Here is a 21,625-nt window from a genome sequence, read left to right as displayed (position 1 = left end):
CGACCTGTGAAACCACTCTAAAGCCCATCTACACTATTCCCTTATCGTCCATATGTCTATCCAATGACCATTTGAATGCCCTTAGTGTTGGCGAGTCCACTACTGTTGCAGGCAGGGCATTCCACGCCCTTACTACTCTCTGAGTAAAGAACCTACCTCTGACATCTGTCCTATATCTATCTCCCCTCAATTTAAAGCTATGTCCCCTTGTGCTAGACATCACCATCCGAGGAAAAAGGCTCTCACTGTCCACTCTATTCAATCCTCTGATCATCTTGTATGTCTCAATTAAGTCACCTCTTAACCTTCTTCTCTCTAACGAAAACAGCCTCAAGTCCCTCAGCCTTTCCTCATAAGATCTTCCCTCCATACCAGGCAACATTCTGGTAAATCTCCTCTGCACCCTTTCCAATGTTTCCACATCCTTCCTATAATGCGGCGACCAGAATTGCACACAATATTCCAAATGCGGCCGCACCAGAGTTTGGACAGCTGCAACATGACCTCATGGCTCCGAAACTCAATCCCTCCACCAATAAAAACTAACACACCATACGCCTTCTTAACAACCCTCTCAACCTGGGTGGCAACTTTCAGGGATCTATGTACATGGACACCGAGATCTCTCTGCTCATCCACACTGCCAAGAATCTTACCATTAGCCCAGTACTCTGTCTTCCTGTTATTCCTTCCAAAATGAATCACCTCACACTTTTCTGCATTAAACTCCATTTGCCACCTCTCAGCCCAGCGCTGCAGCTTATCTATGTCCCTCTGTAACTTGTAACATCCTTCCGCACTGTCCACAACTCCACCGACTTTAGTGTCATCTGCAAATGTACTCACCCATCCTTCTACGCCCTCCTCCAGGTCATTTATAAAAATGACAAACAGCAGTGGCCCCAAAACAGATCCTTGTGGTACACCACTAATAACTGGACTCCAGTCTGAACATTTCCCATCAACCACCACTCTTTGTCTTCTTCCAGCTAGCCAATTTCTGATCCAAACTGCTAAATCACCGAATCCCATGCCTCCGTATTTTCTGCAGTAGCCTACCGTGGGGAACCTTATCAAATGCTTTACTGAAATCCATATACACCACATCAACTGCTTTACCCTCATCCACCTGTTTGGTCACCTTCTCAAAGAACTCAATAAGGTTTGTGAGGCACGACCTACCCTTCACAAAACCGTGTTGACTATCTCTAATCAAATTATTCCTTTCCAGGTGATTATATATCCTATCTCTTATAAACCTTTCCAAGATTTTGCCCACAACAGAAGTAAGGCTCTCACTGGTCTATAGTTACCGGGGTTGTCTCTACTTCCCTTCTTGAACAAGGGGAAAACATTTGCTGTCCTCCAGTCTTCTGGCACTATTCCTGTAGACAAAGATGGCATAAAGATCAAAGCCAAAGGCTCAGCAATCTCCTCCCTAGCTTCCCAGAGAATCCTAGGATAAATCCCATCCGGCCCAGGGGACTTATCTATTTTCGCACTTTCCAGAATTGCTAACACCTCCTCCTTATGATCTCTGAAATAAGTACAAAGAATGTCCTTGTGTAAAGCAGAAAGAATAACAATGTACGATTTTGCCTCCAATATTCATGGTGCTTGAAGCCAAGTGCAGAAATGCATCCTATGGCAGCCACACCACCCCATCCCATCCAAACACATTTAAAAAATCATCTGTTGGCACCTCCTACTCTACTTGCCCACTGAGGTATCTGTCACTTCTACCTCCCCCTCCTTTTGCCGCTTCCCCCATACTCTCATCTGCTCACTTCCCTCTACCCCACTTCTTCTCTTTGTTCACCATCCTGTCCCTCCTTTGCCCATTCATTCTTCTCTCCCCAATCATACTGTAAACAAATCTATTGAACGTTACAATCAATAGATACTCAGCACAAACAGCATATTTACAGCAAATAAAAACTTCACTGTTGCCACTCAAAATGTCAAAACTTCTGCTCTAAAACTCAACATTAAACTAACCTTTAAAATGCAGTCTTTTAATTTTTAGTTGTGTGCTCATTATTATTGTGTCCCTTGATCAGCTAGATCTCTGCGGAGTTCAGGCAAACCTCTCTTGGCATTATGTTCAGGCATTATGCCCAAGATATAGGTCCAAGTTCCTTTTTATTTTCTTTTTTTTTCCATTTAGAGTACCCAATTATTTTTTTTTCCAATTAAGGGGCAATTTAGCATGGCCAATCCACCTTCCCAGCACATCTTTTGGGTTGTGGGGGCGAAACCCACACAAACACGGGGAGAATGTGCAAACTCCACACGGACAGTGACCCAGAGCCGGGATCGAACCTGGCGCCGTAGGCAGCAGTGCTAACCACTGCACCACCGTGCTGCCCTTCGGTCCAAGTTCCTTTGAAGACATCCCAGAACGAGCACTAAAAACTGTATCTCTCATAACTAGATTAGGTCATTAATCACAGAACATTACAGCACAGGAGACCATTCAGCCCATTAGGCCTGTGCTGGCTCTTTGTGAGATTTCCAATGAGTCCCACTCCCCTGCTTTTTCCTCCATAACCCTGCAATTTGTATTCTTTTTGAAATATTCAGCCAATTCCCTTTTGAGAGTTATTCCTGAATCTGCTTCCATTATCCTTTCAGAGAGTGCATTCCACATCATCAGAACTCTGTAAATAAAGTTCTTCTGCCAATTATCTTAAATCTGTATCACTGACCAGTCTCCCACTGTTTCCTTATTCACTCTTATCAAAGCCCCGTAGAACATACAGTGCAGAAGGAGGCCATTCTGCCCATCGAGTCTGCACAGACCCACTTAAGCCCTCAATTCCACCCTATCCCCGTAATCCAATAACCCCATCTAACCTTTTTGGTCACTAAGGGCAACTTATCGTGGCCAATCCACCTAACCTGCACGTCTTTGGTCAGTGGGAGGAAACTGGAGCACCCGGAGGAAACCCACGCAAACACAGGGAGAACATGCAGACACTATCCGCACAGATAGTGACCCAGCGGGGAATCGAACCTAGGACCCTGGCGCTGTGAAGCCACAGTGCTATCCACTTGTGCTACCGTGCTGCCCGTATGATGTTGAACAGCTTTATTGTATTTCCCTTCAGCCTTCTCTGTCCTAAGAGATCACCAGCTTCTCCAGTCTCTCCGTGTAATGGGAGCCCTGTATCACTGGTGCCATTTCAGTAAATCTCCTTTACGCCTGCACTGTCCATTATCCCATCTCTCAGGCCATTAAAGCCTCCTTACAATGTCTTCCCCAGAACTGGACACAATATTTCACCTGGTATCTTGAAGGATTCAGCATATGGCGAGCAAGAAAGAGCCCAATGAATAAATGACAGACACAAAGCGTCATCTATACCAGCATTAGAACAAGTAATGTTTTGTGCAGATGCAATAATCAAACATAATGATTGAAGATGTTCCACAAAGCCACTGGCATTCTGTTTACAATCACAAATGGCCATGTTTTCTGGACAATGGTCGTATACAATGTGTGTGCTGACTATTGAAACAAAGGTATGGAACAGGGTAGTCTAAATTACATGATCAAATCGAGATAAATGGCAATTAATGAGTTCCAAAGACAAAATGCTTGTGCACCAACTGTTCGAGAAGATGCAGTACATTGCACTCCAGCTGATCTTAAAGTGACACCTGGTGATTAAAGTTAAGAACTGCAATTCCAAAACAACCCATTTCAACCAATTTTTCCTGAAGTGAAATAACCACAGAATCCTCTGGCATAGATGATCATTTAGCTCATTGTGTTTGTGCTGCCTTTTTAAAATATATTTGTTATTAGTGTTTGCAACTTTTGCTGGCCTGAGACGAATATAAAGTCTCGACCCATAAGGGTTTAGTGTCCTCCAAGTAATGAATGAAATGAAATGAAATGAAAAATCGCTTATTGTCACAAGTAGATTTCAAATGAAGTTACTGTGAAAAGTCCCTAGTCGCCACATTCCAGCACCTGTTCAGGGAGGCTGTTACGGGAATTGAACCGTGCTGCTGACCTGCGTTGGTCTGCTTTCAAAGCCAGCGATTTAGCCCTGTGCTAAACAGCCCCTATCCACATATCTGACACACACGCGCGCACACGCACACACACACACACCTTAGCTTACAGTGTAGGAGGGCTCCCAGTAACTGGGAGCTTGTCTATCAAAGGGTTCCGGTGGCAGTTAAAGTCACCAGCCACTAAGGAGTTAGCTGAACCCAACTCTGCAAGTCCAACAAAATCTTATTTGGAGGTCCATACACATTCATTATTGAGACAATGTCTCCATGCACTGAACTGCTGCTGATCACATATCTAGCACCCTTATCCTTAGTATCTTCATGGAGATGTTTTATTGATCAAGATTGCCAAATTTTAAGATTAACTGCCCCATTACATAGGCCACAGAAGAAGAATAGGAGGACTTCCGGTTGCGGCTATGCTGAGCTAAGTCGCATGTTCGGCAGCTCCCGCCAGAAACGGACTTTTGGGCTCTTTTGAGGGGCCCCAGCGGCATTTGTTTGACGGTTCCCAGTGTGGGAAGGTGACAGTTCGACTTCCCCGCCACTGTATGGATTGGACCAGGAGTGGAGCGGTGAAAAAAGTAATTCTGGTGCAGCGAAAAGTACGAGGGAGGAAAGACAAGATGGCGGCGGGTGGAAACCAGGCAGTGTGGGCGCAAGAGCAGCAGGAGTTTCTCAAGCGCTGCTTCATGGAATTGAAAGCAGAGCTGCTGGAGCAGATGAAGGCTTCGATCGACAAGCTGGTCGAGACCCAGAAGGCCCAAGGAGCGGCGATCCGGGAGGTGCGGCAGAAGGCCTCGGAGAATGAGGACGAGATATTGGGCCTGGCGGTGAAGGTGGAGGCGCAGCATAAGAAATGGCAGGAGAAGTTCGAGGACATGGAGAATCGGTCGAGGAGGAAGAATCTGCGGATTCTGGGTCTCGCGGAGGGAGTGGAGGGGTCGGATGCTGGAGCATATGTGGTCACGATGCTGAACACGTTGATGAGCGTGGGTGCCTTCCCGAGGCCCCTGGAGCTCGATGGGGCCCACCGAGTCCTGGCGAGGAGGCCCAAGTCTAACGAGCCGCCGCGGGCAGTATTGGTGCGGTTCCACCGTTTGGTGGACAGGGAGTGTGTCCTAAGATGGGAAAAAAAGGAGCGGAGCAGCAGGTGGGAGAATGCAGAGGTCCGGATATACCAGGACTGGAGCGCGGAGGTGGCCAAGAAGAGCGCCGGGTACAATCGGGCTAAGGCGGTTCTGCATCGGAAGCGGGTGAAATTCGGGATGCTGCATCCGGCGCGACTGTGGGTCACGTTTAAGGACCGGCACCATTACTTTGAGACGCCGGAGGAGGCGTGGACCTTTATTCAGGCCGAAAAGTTGGACACGGACTGAGGGTCGGTTGTGAGGGGAGGTCGCGGGGGGGGGGGGGGGGGGGGGGGGAGCGCGGTGTTGGAGAGCCCCCTGATCCAGCTGATAACTTGGAATGTGAGAGGCCTGGACGGGGTAGTCAAAAGGGCCCGTGTGTTCGCACACCTGAAGGGACTGAAGGCAGATGTGGTTATGCTCCAGGAGATGCATTTGAGGGTGGCAGATCAGGTTAGGCTGAGAAAGGGGTGGGTAGGGCAGGTTTTCCACTTGGGGTTGGACGCAAAGAATCGAGGTGTGGCGATTTTGGTGGGGAAGCGGGTGTCGTTTGAGACGCTGACCATCGTGGCAGACAATGGAGGTAGGTATGTGACGGTGAGTGGTAAGCTGCAGGGGGTGCGGGCGGTATTAGTGAATGTATATGCCCTGAATTGGGACGATGCCAGATTTATGCGGCGCATGTTGGGCCGGATTCCGGACCTAGAGGCAGGGAGCTTGATAATGGGGGAGGGGGGGGACTTCAACACGGTACTGGATCCAGCATTGGACCGCTCCAGGTCCAGGACGGGTAAGAGGCCGTCGGCGGCCAAGGTGCTGAGGGAGTTTATGCACCAAATGGGAGGAGTGGACCCATGGAGGTTTGTTAGGCCGGGGGCCAGGGAATTTTCTTTTTTTTCCCACGTCCATAAAGCCCACTCCCGGATAGACTTCTTCGTTATGAGCAGGGCACTAATTCCGAGGGTGGAGGGCACTGAGTATTCGGCCATAGCCATCTCAGACCATTCCCCGCATTGGGTGGAGCTGGAGCTAGGGGAGAGGAGAGGGACCAGCGCCCGCTGTGGTGCCTGGATGTGGGCTTGCTGGCGGATGAGGTGGTGAGTGGGCGGATCTGGGGGTGCACTGAAAGCTATCTAGAGGCTAACGATAATGGGGAGGTGCAGGTGGGGGTGGTCTGGGAGGCACTGAAGGTGGTGATTAGGGGAGACCTAATCTCCACAAGGGCCCACAAGGAGAAGAAGGAGAGGCGAAGGAGGGAGAGATTGGTGGGGGAGATTTTAAGGGTGGATTTTAAGGGAGGTATGCAGAGGTCCCCGAGGAGGGACTACTCAAGGAGAACATAAGAACTAGGAGCAGGAGTTGGCCATCTGGCCCCTCGAGCCTGCTCCGCCATTTAATGAGATCATGGCTGATCTTTGTGGACTCAGCTCCACTCTCAGGCCCGTACACCATATCCCCGAAACCCTTTATTCTTTAGAAAGGCATCTATCTTTTTCTTAAAAACGTTTAAAGAAGGAGCCTCAACTGCTTCACTGGGCAAGGAATTCCAGAGATTTACAACCCTTTGGGTGACGAAGTTCCTCCTACACTCCATCCTAAATCTACCTCCCCTTATTTTGAGGCTATGCCCCCTAGTTCTGCTTTCCCTGACCAGTGGAAACAACCTGCCTGCATCTATCCTATCTATTCCCTTCATAATTTTATATGTCTCAATAAGATCCCCCCCCCGCATCCTTCTAAACTCCAATGAGTACAGTCCTAGTCTACTCAACCTCTTGTCATAATCTAATCCCCTCAACTCTGGGATCAACCTAGTGAATCTCCTCTGCACTCCCTCCAGTGCCAAGATGTCCTTTCTCAGGTAAGGAGACCAAAACTGAACATAATACTCCAGATGCGGCCTCACCAACACCCTATACAATTACAGCATAACCTCATTAGTCTTGAACTCCATCCCTCTAGCAATGAAAGACAAAACTCGATTAGCCTTCTTAATCACCTGTTGCACCTGCACACCAACTTTTTGCGACTCGTGCACCAGCACACCCAGGTCCCTCTGCACAGCAGCATGTTTTAACATCTTACCTTTTAAATAATAATCCATTCTGCTGTTATTCCTCCCAAAATTGATAGCCTCACACTTGGCAACATTGAATTCCATCTGCCAGACCCTAGCCCATTCACCTAACCTATCCAAATCCTTCTGCAGACTTCCTGTATCCTCTGCACTTTTTGCTTTACCACTCATCTTAGTGTCGTCAGCAAACTTTGACACATTGCACTTAGTCCCCAACTCCAAATCGTCTACGTAAATTGTGAACAACTGCGGGCTCAACACTGATCCTTGAGGGACCCCACTAGTTACAGGTTGCCAACTAGAGAAACACCCATTTATCCCCACTCTTTTTCTGTTAGTTAACCAATCCTCTACCCATGCTACCACTTTACCCTCAATGCCATGCATCTTTAGTTTATGCAGCAACCTTTTGTGTGGCACCTTGTCAAAAGCTTTCTGGAAATCCAGATATACCACATCCATTGGCTCCCCGTTATCTACTGCACTGGTAACGTCCTCAAAAGATTCTACCAAATTAGTCAGACACGACCTACCCTTTGTGAACCCATGCTGCGTCTGCCCAATGGGACAATTTCCCTCCAGGTGCCCCACTATTTCCTCCTTAAATGATAGATTCCAGCATTTTCCCTACAACCGAAGTTAAGCTCACCGGCCTATAATTACCCGCTTTCTGCCGACCTCCTCCTTTTTTTTTTTTTTTTATAAACAGGAGCGACGAAGCCTCCAGGCCGAGTTCGACCTGTTGACCACCAAGAAGGCAGAGGTGCAGTGGAGGAAAGCGCAAGGGGCGGTGTACGAGTACGGGGAGAAGGCTAGCCCGATGTTGGCACACCAGCTTCGGAAGCAGGAGGCAGCGAGGGAGATTGGGGGGAGTTAGGGATAAAGGGGGGAACACGGTGCGGAGTGCGGTGGGAATAAATGGTGTATTTAGAGACTTCTATGAGGGGCTGTCTAGGTCTGAGCCCCCGATGGAGGAGGGGGGGGATGCGTCGATTTTTGGATCGACTGAGGTTCCCGAGGGTGGAGGAGGAGGTGGCTGGGCTTCGGGCACCGGTAGGGCTGGAGGAGCTGACTAAGGGGCTGGGGAGTATATGCAAGCGGGGAAGGCACCAGGGCCAGGTGGGTTCCCGGTGGAATTTTACCGGAAGTACATGGACCTGCTGGGCCCTCTTATTAGTGAAGACTTTCAATGAGGCGAGGGAGGAGGGGCCCTACCCCCGACGATGTCCAGGGCACTGATCTCGCTGATCTTGAAGCGGGACAAGGACCCATTACAGTGTGGGTCGTATAGGCCAATCTCTCTCCTCAACGTGGACGCGAAGCTGTTAGCGAAGGTGTTCGCTACCAGAATTGAGGACTGTGTCCCGGGGGTAATTCACGAGGACCAGACGGGTTTTGTTAAGGGAAGGCAGCTAAATACCAATGTGCGGAGGCTCCTTAACGTAATCATGATGCCTACAGTGGAGGGGGAGGCAGAAATAGTGGCGGCGATGGACGCGGAGAAGGCCTTTGATAGGATGGAGTGGGGGTACCTCTGGGAAGTGTTGAGGAGGTTTGGGTTCGGGGAGGGGTTCATTAGTTGGGTTAGGCTACTTTACGAAGCCCCGGTGGCGAATCGGAGGAGGTCGGAATACTTTCAGCTGTACCGGGGGACGAGGCAGGGGTGCCCCCTATCCCCCTTGCTATTTGCATTGGCAATTGAGCCTTTGGCTATGGCTCTAAGGGAGTCCAGGAACTGGAGGTGGCTGGTCCGGGGGCGGGGGGAACACCGGGTTTCGTTGTATGCTGATGACCTGTTACTGTATGCGGCGGACCAAGTGGGGGGATGCCGGAGGGGATGCAGATTTTCAGGGAGTTTGGGGACTTTTCCGGGTATAAGCTCAACGTGGGGAAGAGTGAGCTCTTCGTGGTAAACCCAAGAGACCAGGGAAGGGGGATAGACGAGTTTCCACTGAAGAGGACTGAAAGGAGTTTTTGGTACCTGGGGATCCAGGTGGCCAGGAGCTGGGGGCCCTACACAAGCTCAACTTGACGAGGCTGGTGGAGCAGATGGAGGAGGAGTTTAAAAGGTGGAATATACTGCCACTCTCCTTGGCGGGCAGGGTACAGTCGGTGAAGATGACGGTGCTCCCTAGGTTCCTTTTTATATTCCAGTGCCTCCCCATCCTGATTCCTAAGGCCTTTTTTAAGCGGGTCAGTAGGAGCATCATGGGATTCGTGTGGGCGAAAAAGACCCCGAGGGTGAGAATGGTGTTTCTGGAGCGGAGTAGGGACAGAGAAGGGTTAGCGTTACCTAATCTGTGTGGGTATTACTGGGCAGCCAATGTGGCGATGATACGCAAGTGGGTAATGGAGGAGGAGGGGGCGGCGTGGAAGAGGCTGGAGATGGCGTCCTGTGCGGGCACGAGTCTGGAGCGCTGGTGACAGCACTGCTGCCGCTCCCGCCGACTAGGTACACCACGAGTCCTAGGTGGTGCTGGAGGGGGGCGCACACTGACTGCCAGGGAGGGGGAGGGGGAGGGGGGATTCTCACACTGAAGGGGGTCGATGGAATGGCGGGAGAGGCCGGGGTCAGCAGACTTACGGGAGTGTTAAGGGCGGAGCAAAAGGGCTAGATGTGGATCTAGCGGGGGTGGGGTAGGGTTGCTGCTGCATTGGCCAAAGGGGAGCTGGAAGTAGGAGAGAGGGGCGGGGCGGGGGCCCGCCATCTGGGGGACTGGAGGGTACGAGAGGCATGGCACGTGGCTGGCCTAGAAAAGGAGATGGCTAGTCGGGGGGGGCGAGCAGCCCCCCAATCCGGCTGATAACTTGGAATGCGAGGGGCCTGAACGGGCCGGTCAAGAGGGCCCGGGTGTTCGCGCACTTAAAGGGACTGAAGGCAGACGTGGTTAAGCTTCAGGAGACGCATTTGAAGGTGGCAGATCAGGTTAGGCTGAGAAAGGGATGGGTAGGACAGGTGTTCCATTCGGGACTGGACGCGAAGAACAGAGGGGTTGCAATACTGGTGGGGAAGCGGGTGTCATTTGAGGCAATGAATATTGTAGTGGATAGTGGAGGTCGATATGTGATGGTGAGCGGTAGGCTGCAGGGGGTGCGGGTGGTACTGGTAAATGTATATGCTCCGAATTGGGATGATGCCGGATTTATGAAGCGCATGCTGGGTCGGATTCCGGACCTGGAGGTAGGAAGCTTGATAATGGGGGGGGGGGGGGGGGGGGGGGGGGGGGGGGGGCGAGGAGGGGCTACTCAGGGAACGACGGAATCTCCAGACGGTGTTTGACCTGTTGACCAGTGGAGGAAACCGAAGGGGGCGATGTACGAGTATGGGGAGAAGGCGAGTCGGATGCTGGCACACCAGCTTCGTAAGAGGGAGGCAGCGAGGGAGATAGGTGGAATTAAGGATAGAGGGGGGAATACGGTCCGGAGTGCGGCGAGAATAAATGAGGTATTTAGGGACTTTTATGGGATTTGTACAGATCTGAGCCCCCAGCGGGGGAAGAGGGGATGCGATGATTCTTGGATCAGCTGAGGTTCCCGAGGGTGGAGGAGCAGGAGGTGGCTGGTTTAGGGGCGCCAATAGGGCTGGAGGAGCTGGTTAAAGGATTGGGGAGCATGCAGGCGGGGAAGGCCCCGGGGCCGGATGGGTTCCCGGTCGGGTTTTATAGGAAGTACGTGGATCTGCTAGGCCCGTTGCTAGTGAGGACTTTCAATAAGGCTAGGAAGGGGGGGAACCTTGCCCCCGACAATGTCCGGGGCACTGATCTCACTGATCCTGAAGCGGGACAAGGACCCACTGCAGTGTGGGTCGTATAGACCGATCTCACTCCTTAATGTGGATGCTCAGTTGCTGGCAAAAGTGCTGGCTACGAGAATTGAGGGCTGTGTCCCGGGGATGATTCATGAGGACCAGACGGGGTTCGTAAAGGGCAGGCAGCTAAATGCGGAGGCTCCTCAACGTGATTATGATGCCCTCGGTGGAGGGAGAAGCGGAGGTAGTTGCAGCTATGGACACGGAGAAGGCTTTCAACCGGGTGGAGTGGGAGTATCATTGGGAAGTGTTGCGCAGGTTTGGGTTCGGGGAGGGGTTTATCGGCTTGGTCAGATTGCTATATAGAGCCCCGGTGGCAAGCGTGGCTACGAATTGGCGGAGGTCGGAGTACTTTCGGCTGTACCGAGGGACGAGGCAGGGGTGCCCCCTGTCCCACTTGCTGTTTGCACTGGCAATTGAGCCCTTGGCCATGGCACTAAGGGAGTCCATGAAATGGAGGGGACTGGTCGGTGGGGGAGAGGAACATCGGGTGTCGCTATATGCGGACGACCTGTTGCTGTATGTGGCAGACCCAGTGGAGGGGATGGCAGAGATCATGCGGATCCTAAGGGAGTTCGGGGACTTCTCGGGGTATAAGTTGAATGTAGGGAAAAGTGAGCTCTTTGTGGTGCATCCAGGGGACCAGAGAAGGGGGATAGACAACCTGCTGCTGAAAAGGGCGGAAAGGAGCTTTCGGTACTTAGGGATCTAGGTGGCTGGGAGTTGGGGGGCCCTGCTCAAACTCAATTTGGCGCGGTTGGTGGAGCAGATGGAGGAGGATTTTAAAAGATGGGATGTGCTGCCACTCTCGCTGGCGGGCAGGGTGTAGTCGGTTAAAATGGTGGTCCTCCTGAGGTTTCTCTTTGTGTTCCAGTGCCTTCCCATTATGATTCCCAAGGCCTTTTTCAAACGGGTAAGCAGGAGCATCATGGGTTTCATGTGGGCAAATAAGATCCCGAGAGTAAAGAGGGTGTTTCTGGAGCGGGGTAGGGACAGTGGGGGGCTGGCTCTGCCGAATTTGTGCGGATACTATTGGGCATCCAATGTGGCGATGATCCGTAAGTGGGTAATGGAGGGAGAGGGGGCGGCGTGGAAGAGGTTGGAGATGGCGTCCTGTGTGGGCACAAGCCTGAGGGCGCTGGTGACGGCACCGCTGCCGCTCTCGCCGACAAGGTACACCACGTGTCCGGTGGTGGCGGCAACGCTGAAGATCTGGGGGCGGTGGAGGCGACACAGGGGCGAGGTGGGAGCCTCGGTTGGGTCCCCGATTCGGGAGAATCATCGGTTTGTCCCGGGAAGGATGGATGGGGGATTTCGGAGCTGGCATCGGGCAGGGGTTAGGAGAATAGGGGACCTGTTCATAGATGGGACGTTTGCGAGCCTAGGGGCACTGGAGGAGAAGTTTGGGTTACCCCCGGGAAATGTTTTTAGGTATATGCAAGTGAGGGAGTTTGTGAGATGGCAAGTGAGGAAATTCCCGCTGCTCCCGGCACAGGGGACCTAGGACAGGGTGATTTTGGGTGTATGGGTTGGAGAGGGCAGGGTCTCGGCGATCGACCAGGAGCTGAAAGAAGAGGAGGAGGCTACGGTAGAGGAATTAAAGGGCAAGTGGGAGGAGGAGCTTGGGGAGGAGATAGATGAGGGTCTGTGGGCTGATGCCCTGAGTAGGGTTAATTCTTTCTCCTCTTGCGCCATGCTCAGCCTAATACAATTCAAGGTTGTTCACAGAGCGCATATGACAGGGGCGAGGATGAGTAGGTTCTTTGGAGTGGAGGACAGGTGTGGGAGGTGCTCGGGGAGTCCGGCAAATCACGTCTACATGTTCTGGTCGTGCTCGGCACTGGAGGGGTTTTGGAGGGGTCTTGCGAGGATTATGTCCAAGGTGGTGAAAGTCCAGGTCAAGTCAAGTTGGGGGTTGGCATTATTTGGGGTAACGGACGAGCCGGGAGTGCAGGAGGCGAAAGAGGCCGGTATCCTGGCCTTTGCGTCCCTGGTAGCCCGGCGGAGGATCTTGTTATTATGGAAGGACCAAAGCCCCCTCGTGTGGAAGCCTGGATAAATGACATGGCAGAGTTCATTAAGCTGGAGAGGATAAAGTTTGCCTTACGAGGGTCTGCGCAGGGGTTCTTCAGGTGGTGGCAACCGTTCCTAGACTATCTTGTGGAGCGTTAGAAGGAGGTCAGCAGCAGCAGCAACCCTAGAGTGGGGGGGGGGTTCTGTTGGGGGGGGAATGGGGGTGGGCAGGGGGTCTTCCCTACGAGTACCTTTAAATGTCAATTGGGGGGGCTATTGTACATGGGGAAACCCAATGTAAATGTTTTGTACAATGTTTAATTGTTGTGTTTGCGTTTCTTTTATCTTCTGTTATTGTGGGGGGGGGGGGGGTTGGCAAAGATTTTGTTGGAAAACTTGAATAAACATATTTTTTTAAAAATAAAAAAATCTTGCTGGCTAATCACAGAATAACATTCCTAACAGCCATAGCAGAATGCGTGATAAGATGACTAGTCATTTAATCAAGTGCTGGATTAAGTTGCCATGTTAAATCTATCCACAAATTTAGCAGGGTTCATATCTAGGTGGCCTACCTACCCAGCCTTGGTGATCAGGTATTTTACATATTCAAACTATTTAAATTAACAATTTTCCAATTCAAGGAACTGCAAGCTGCAGAAAAATGAAACGTTTTGGAAATCAGGCTCAAGACTTGTGTGGTAAACTGTAATCCAATTCTACTCAGTTGAGCATGTTTGCAACACGCATAGAAAAATTAACGTTAACATTTAATTACAGTATGGGAATCCTTTACCTCATTTTCAACAGGAAAAAGATTTTGCTCAGAGCAAGGCATTTTCACGTGTTTGTCATCCCAGGCATCTTTAAAATATGTGGGATAGGGTCGAGGGACTCCACCGCTTTTCAACAAGTCTGTCTGCAATATAAGCACAAAGGTAACTAGCAACAACGTCATGTTCTGCAGGCAAAACAGTTTTTCACACCAAAAGCTGTACATATCAAAAAGAAATATCCCTTGGTTTGACATCCCTAAAATATTAGGGTACAAAGTAGCACCCTAATATTGCTGTACAAGGAAAATATTAGGGTACAAAGTAGTACATTAAAAAAAGTTGCCAAGTTTTTTGCTGCAGTTTCTAGTTTATTGGAGTGCTGTAATTATTTTGTATAAAGTTTTTTGAACTACTTTACCAAATTTGTAAATAGAAAGTGGCTTGCTGCAATCATTTTGCCTAAAGTCTTTTGAACCACTTGACTAAATTTGTAAATGGAAAGTATGTAAATCAACAAGTGACAACAATAGATTTCAACCTTGCTCATTGGATGATCTTGTTTGCCTTGTGCAGCAGTTTAGGTCTGATGTGAAATGAGTTTGGCAGCCTCAATGCAAATTTGTGTGGATTTGGTCCCAAAGCACAGCACTCAGTAATAAGTCAGCTTTACGGGGACAGTTCAAGTTCTTCTTTCCGGATGGTTCAGCTGGATAGGATAGTTATGCAGCCAGGCTTACCTGTAACAATGCTTAATAAATAGCTGTACACAGAATAATAAGTTGGGTATTCATATTTTCAACCACTGGTTTACTGGTTAAAAAGAGATTTTATGTAAACTTACTCGAATGGTCACAGAGTGATTGCTGGATACTCTCAAAGGTGGCAGAACACCGCTGTATTCAGGCATCCTTTGCATCTCATTGATTGGAGTTCCAAGCCATTTGATATCCACAGGGCACCTTCCGCGGTTAGGTCTTTTGTCTTCCATCTCAGGATTCCCTCTGCTAGAAGTCAAATATATTTTAGCATAATACTGCAACTCGCGTCGGAAATATAACAATTAATTTGTAGATCATAGAATGCAACGTTTCCTTACTTTCAGAGGATGAAAAAAATTCAAAGAATTAAAAACTTAACACTTAAACAGTTTACAATATTTGGGTTTTTTTCTAGCCTGTTTTACGTTTTTTGGTTCGATGCTGCAATCCTCCAGGTGAACAAAGATCTGTTCACCTGAGTCAATGTTCAGAGTTGCCCTTCAAACCAATTTACAAGTTATTTCACTGAATATTTTAAATAGAAAATAACACGACTCTTGTTATGCAATTGGTTCAAAAGGATGTTAAAATATTACCTTTGGGACAAAGCATCTATTCTGATGTTAGTTCTCATTACCCTACTTAATAAAACACGATTGTGATGGAAACTAGTAATATATGCCTCCAGATGAGCTTCAGCTAGAAAAATATGTAAAAACCTAAGCAAGGTCATTTAAAAAAAATGTATATTGTAATCTCATTTTAGAATCATACAATGGCCTTTTCATAATTCATTCTTGGGATGTGGGCATTGCTGGCTATGCCAACATCCATTGTCCATCCTTAATTGCCCTTGGGAAGGTGGCGGTGAGATGAGTCCTTGAACAAAAGGCAGCCACGTGGCCCATCAAGTCCTGTTTAATATTTTGAAAATCCGGCAAGAGGTTGTGTTGTTTAATTTTTGCCCACATTGTGTGTTGCCTCCTTGTAGGTGCACTCTGTGCCTGTTAACTACCCAAATCAATAGGAAAATACATGGAAATGGAAACCAATTGATTTACACAGTACAAACAGAATGAATATATCAGAGGTCAAAGAAAATGACCCATTCATGGAATTGGCAACTAAACATACTACTGCCCCCCCCCCCCACCCCACAATGCTTGAAGATGCTGCAGCATTGATTTGCTTTCTATGCCCTATCATTCTCTTATCTACTGTGGAAATATTGCTAATAGCAACAACTAAAGGAGATCTTGATGCCCCCCCCCCCCCCCCCCCAAATCTCCAAATAGTAGTCACAGATTATGTTAAGAACTCTCCATTGCCTTCTAAGAGTAACACCACTGTGAAGTGGCCTATTGAAGGAAGGGGGACTAGTTATGATAGTCACCCACCCAAAAAATACTGCACACAATAGCAAGTTACAGTTACATGGAAACCAGGTTATATCGATTTTAAAAAAAAATTCCTCTGATTTCTTTCAAGTTCACGCAATCTTGGCCAAAATGAGAAGCTCAGCACAAGCTTGCACAAGTTGCAAACTGTGCAGCTGCTGATGTTCATTCCCAACTTCCACAGGCAGGCAGTCACTTCAGAAATATGTGCTGATTGTATAATATTTTAAGATTAATTGATCATAGAACAGACACAATACAATAAGTGATTTGGGGATATTGGAAAAAAGCTCAAACATTCACTCACAGATTTTTCCATTTTTGACGACACCAGGTGAGCAACCCAGAAGCAGATGATTGCTCCTGATTCCTGTCCCTTCCATTGCTGGACATACACATTACTGCAGCACTTCTGCAGATGTAGTACTTTACTGTCTGTCAATTACACAACACGCTTAATTCAATGCAATTACATCCCTGGGGGCAAAAGTAGACTGTACAGCAAAACTGCAACCTTACGATAACCAAATACATTAATACATTAACCAGCCAATTTTATTAAAAAGACCAAGCGGACAGTACTGCTACTCCTAACTAACACAATGCCGAACACATTTGTCCAGAATAAAATAGGCTTTTACAGTATTAAATTAGTAAAAGCATTACTTGAGGGCTCAAAGCGAAATTGTTTCAAAATGCGTCACCATTGATGTTCCGACTAAACCTGATAACTAATCCGTGAAGGATGAATTCTAAAATTAGGGTTAAACACAATAAAAGTCAGCCGTGTGAATGTTGGCATGCTGCAGCTCTACTGTCACATACACCAACACTGTGGTGTGACGAGTGTCTCATCTTTTCATCATATCAGTGGGAAGTATTGACGCAGAGCCTGCGTCAAATCAACAGCTGACCAAAGTTAATGGGGATTCAGCATTAGTGACACATTCATGCCTTTCGGGATTGTAACTTGTGATGGCCATGGCAAGCATTTAATGTCTGCAAATGTTTGATTTGTTTTGGTTGTGACACTCGAATAAAGTTCTAACCTTTCTGATTATATTCCAACTTTTAAAAGCAAACCTTCTCGCCCGTACTCTGCCTTCCATCACTTCTTCTTAAGCTTTGCTTTCACTTTGTTCTTCTATTAACACACCCTCTTATGCAGTATATAATCCATTACGTTTCTCCCTCTCTTGAGCTCTGAAGTCATACAGACTCAACATGCTAACTGTTTCTCTCTCCACAAAAATTTCCAGACCTGCTGAGTTTTCCAGCATCCTGTCATATTTGAAAAGCATGGGTTTGTTCACTGTCAATTGAAACTGAGATCCATAGCTTCAATTTATGTTTTTGTAAAACAGACTTATTGCAACATCCAAGGTTCTTCTTCACTGCACTGTTACATGCTGGAAGCATCAAGCATAAGCTGCTGGCAAACTGCTTCCAAATTAAACAGACCATTTTTTTTGTGTTTCTAATTAAGTTGGCCTTTTTGCAATTTTATCAAACAGCTCCATCCCTTCTGAAGTGGAGGGGGATGTAAAAATCACTTTGTGCCAAATCTGTGCCTGAACAAAAACAAAAGTTCACATTTAACATTTGAACTTTCAAGCAAAAATTATTAAGTGTCCCCAATATATTAAGTAAATGGCATATTATAGCACAGCTGTTGTGCTCAGTTTGTGCTCCATTAGCCTAGACACAACTTGAATTACCCTACAATAGTACACCCGTCACCACATAAAATGGGCATGCTCGTGTTAACATAATTTGTCTGCCTGATATCATAGAATTTACAGTGCAGAAGGAGGCCATTTGGCCCATCGGGTCTATACCGGCCCCTGAAAGAGCACCCTACCTAAGTCCACACCTCCACCCTGTAACCCAGCAACCCCATCACTCTTTTGGACACAACGGGGCAATTTAGCGTGTTAGCGTGACCAATCCACCTAACCTTTGGACTGCGGGAGGAAACCGGAGCACCCGGAGGAAACCCATGCAGAGATGGGGAGAACGTGCAGACTCCACACAATGATCCAAGCTGGGAATCGAATCCAGGTCCCTGGTGCTGTGAAGCAACTGTGCTACCATGCCGCCCTAACTGATGTTATTAATTCATTACAAGCAGCACCTTTACAATTGGCTCATATGGTACTGGCAATTTGGTGCTATTTCCTGACAAAAGGCAGCTGCCCATGATGAGCATGGAAGGTGCAAGTGCTGAGGTCTGTTTAAGAAACCTATCAACCCAAGTGAACACAATAATAGCATGCAGAACATTGCACATTTCTCCTGGTGTACAACATCTTAGAACTAATCCAATAACCGGCTGTACATCTTGTTTGTTTTTTTGTAGGGTCTTTCTGTGCCATTTGGGTGGTTACTGCACTTGCCCAGATAACAAGCGACAGCACTTGAAAAAATAAGGGGCGATCAAACAGCTAAACTGAAACAGCAGAACATGTTGTCTACTAACGTTCTCCTGTATTCTCAATCTATCAGCAGATGCAGCACTGCAAATTTTCAGGCCTCACCCTGTTAGCAAAATAACTGCTGTGAAGTAAAACAGAACACCGTCGTTGTTACTTTCACTTTCATTTCTAGCTCCCGGGACCTAGAAATCGAATCTACCGTACATGTAGAAAATCCTTAAATCAGTCCAATCATTTTACAGTTGCTGTGGGTTCACATTTCCACACAAATGTGTTTTTCTAGTGTTTAATTAGAAACAGGTTTTACTTCTCATGATCGTGGTCTAACTGAAAAGCAAGAAGCACTGTGCACTTATTCTGCATAACATTTTTTCTGGTGCAAGCTTTCATTCAGCTCCATTTATATTACCTGAAGCAGCAGAATATAAAATCCTTCAACATCTATAACACAATTCCTTTCAAGAAAACACTTCCAAGCCCTTTTCCTTAAATGGCACTGTGCAAAACTGGGAGCATGACTTTTGTACCTTCTACACAATACAATATCTTACAGGCAGATTGACAGAACTGCTCCCAACTGCCTGATAAACCAGCAAACACAACAAAGCTACAGTACGCATTGCATTAACCAAACTAATACCCAAGCTTCACAGCATCTCCTACAAACCTTCATGATCACAAACCACACAATAGCCCCAGTACAGTAACTGAGTATAACTTTCAACATTGAAACACTTTCACTCAGTTGTCCAATTTCCAGCTGAAGTAAAATTCAGCTAATTGACTGGCCTGCACGGCAGGAACACGCCTTTGCACGTGTCACTGAATCCTTTCAATCAGCTTAGCAAATCAGCTTCACGCACACAGGAACAACCCACTGTTTACTTCCTGTTTCTGAAGCAGACCCAATCGACTAAACTTCAGGAGGTCAGTAGATAGGTTTTAGTGTGTTTCACTTTGCGCCATCAGAATCTTCCAAATTTTAAACACAATTCAGTGTTAAGTCACACTCACCATCCCACACAAACAGGCAGACACCCACCCACACATACCCTCCCACAAGACACCCACTCACACCCACCCACTCATCACCCTCCACACTCAGGTGAAGAATATAGATGTAACCAGGAACGGAACTTGCATACCTTTTTGATAAAGCCAATTCTACTCTCTGGTTTACCGAGGTTAGGTGACTTCTTGTTGAGGTATAGTCCCAACGTCACTCTCCAAAGCTTGCCGCAAGACCATTGTTTAATGCTCAAATCTACCATTCCAACAATTGGGAAATCACAACTGGGTCAGTCTGTCCTTGCCTGATGGCCGCATGAGAACTCATAGCAAATGTTCTTTGAGGAACCAGGAATGGGAAGCTTGGGTGATTTTCCACTCTCTAACAAGCAGACATGAAGTTAATTGTAACATCCTCATCATCACCTTGGCAAAGTTTAAGTATGTCAATTTAGAGTGGAAATATAAACCATTTTTGGCCATATGGCTCACAACTACATGGACAAACTTGTCAAGCCACTGCAGGCCTTACACTCTTGTGAAGGAACTGTTCAGTCTCTCAGGCACTGCTGAGATTTTCTATCTACACATCGACCTGCAGAACAGGAAAAATTACAAGAATGTTACCTGGTCATCCGTTGTGGCTTCCTGTCCACGTACTCAAAATGATCCGTCAATTTTCTCATCCTTTGGGGTCCCTTTCGATTCCCCAGCTGTGAAGATGAACTGGTTGATGGGTTTATTTTTTGCTCTGGCTTTAGGGTTTCATTTGTTCCGTCATTTAAACCACAAAATGCTTTAGGTTGTCTCTTAATGAATGGATCCTCACACTGGCAATTTATGCCCTTGTCCACTTCCATCATTTCTTCAACTTTTTTATCAGAATAAGTGTCAAAACAGTAAGTCTTCTGGGTAAGAGAGGTGTCGTCCAGACCTTCTGAAACTTTGGCTGATAAACAAGTATGTTCAGTCTCTGATTCATAGGAACTATTACCTGAAATATCTATCTGCATAGGTAAGACAGACCCAGTCTCTTTCTTAACAGAGGGCCATGCTCCTGTGTCTCTTTTTCCACTATCTTCGTTTCCAGCTCCACTTGGGCCTGGCAAATACTGCTCACAGCTAGAATCAGAGAGCGGGCTCTCTGGGACAATGTACATCTCATCAAATGGATCTTCAATTGACTTTGTGGCCTCAAGATCAATGGTGTGATGGTCCTCTTTAAGAGGGGTTATCTCACAAGCTTGAGTGACTGTGAACGTTGCTCCTTTCGTACAAGGTTTTATTAACCATTCTTCAAGCGTCTTGCACTTCTTTTTATGTGGAGTAATGCTCTTACTGTTTTCCCCAGAACCAGAACCTTCCACTTGGGTACTTGGTACTTTTTGGTTATCCCTTTCAGAGGTGCACCTATCTACACTTTTGGAGGTCCAATCAAATCTCTCAGTCTCTGAACTGAAGGGATTTGTCACTTTCTGTTTTTTACTCTTCTCTTCGGCCTCACAGTAACCTGCTGTTTTACTGCTTTTAGACTCATTTTCTGAAGGACTGATCATACTGTTCTCCTGCACATACTGATCTGCCTGTATGTCCATTCTTCCATCCTCAGTAGGCACTTCCAATCTTCCACCTTTGGCGTGCTGCATTTGCGCGGTGCTGTAAAATAATACTTTGTTGAGCTGAAAGAATTATTTAAATACAGTATATATCAATGTAAACTTGATAAATTGATCACCCTGTTAAAAGTGAACCACTTGTTTTTAGATTTTATATCCTTCCCCGCACACTCCCAAAACCTAAACATTAGTATATCCTTCCCAGTTACACAACAGTAGCTTAATCCATGGATACTCCTTGTTAATTCTAGGCTTTTCCAAAAGGAGCTGCATTTGAGAAGGGACACCGACAAACCAATTGCTATAGAGAAAACCAAATGGGAACTCTAGTCAAACATTTCAATTTGATCTTGGGCATCCCAAGCCGAGACCAAATGGTGCTTTACAAAGCTTCATTCTAATCCCCATCTCCCTTTCATAATGATTAACTTCCAATTAGTTTATCCCTCGATAGCTTGAGGACATTTACAATCAATGGCAGATGGTGTAGGATTGATGTCACACAATGCCTGACATTAGTAATCAGTACATAATAGCTTTCTTCACCATCACTTTATCCGATACCAATCCACAAATTGAGA

General features: G+C 47.3%; 1 protein-coding gene across 1 annotated transcript in view; it reads right to left on the bottom strand.

Moving 5' to 3' along the window:
* The window catches only part of parga (poly (ADP-ribose) glycohydrolase a), a 174,344-nt gene that overhangs the window by 141,275 nt on the left and 11,444 nt on the right, over positions 1–21,625 (bottom strand). Inside the window, exons 3-5 of the mRNA XM_072491558.1 lie at positions 20,056–21,084; positions 14,672–14,834; positions 13,851–13,973 (exon numbers count right to left, since the gene is read on the bottom strand). Of these exons, the coding sequence (XP_072347659.1) occupies positions 13,851–13,973; positions 14,672–14,834; positions 20,056–21,084 (1,315 nt within the window). The remainder of the gene's footprint in view (positions 1–13,850; positions 13,974–14,671; positions 14,835–20,055; positions 21,085–21,625) is intronic.

The sequence above is a fragment of the Scyliorhinus torazame genome, chromosome 28 (genome assembly GCF_047496885.1).
Source record: "Scyliorhinus torazame isolate Kashiwa2021f chromosome 28, sScyTor2.1, whole genome shotgun sequence".
Taxonomy (NCBI): Eukaryota; Metazoa; Chordata; class Chondrichthyes; order Carcharhiniformes; family Scyliorhinidae; genus Scyliorhinus; species Scyliorhinus torazame.
Note: the sequence above shows the minus strand (reverse complement) of the source record. Positions and strands in the feature narration are given on the sequence as shown.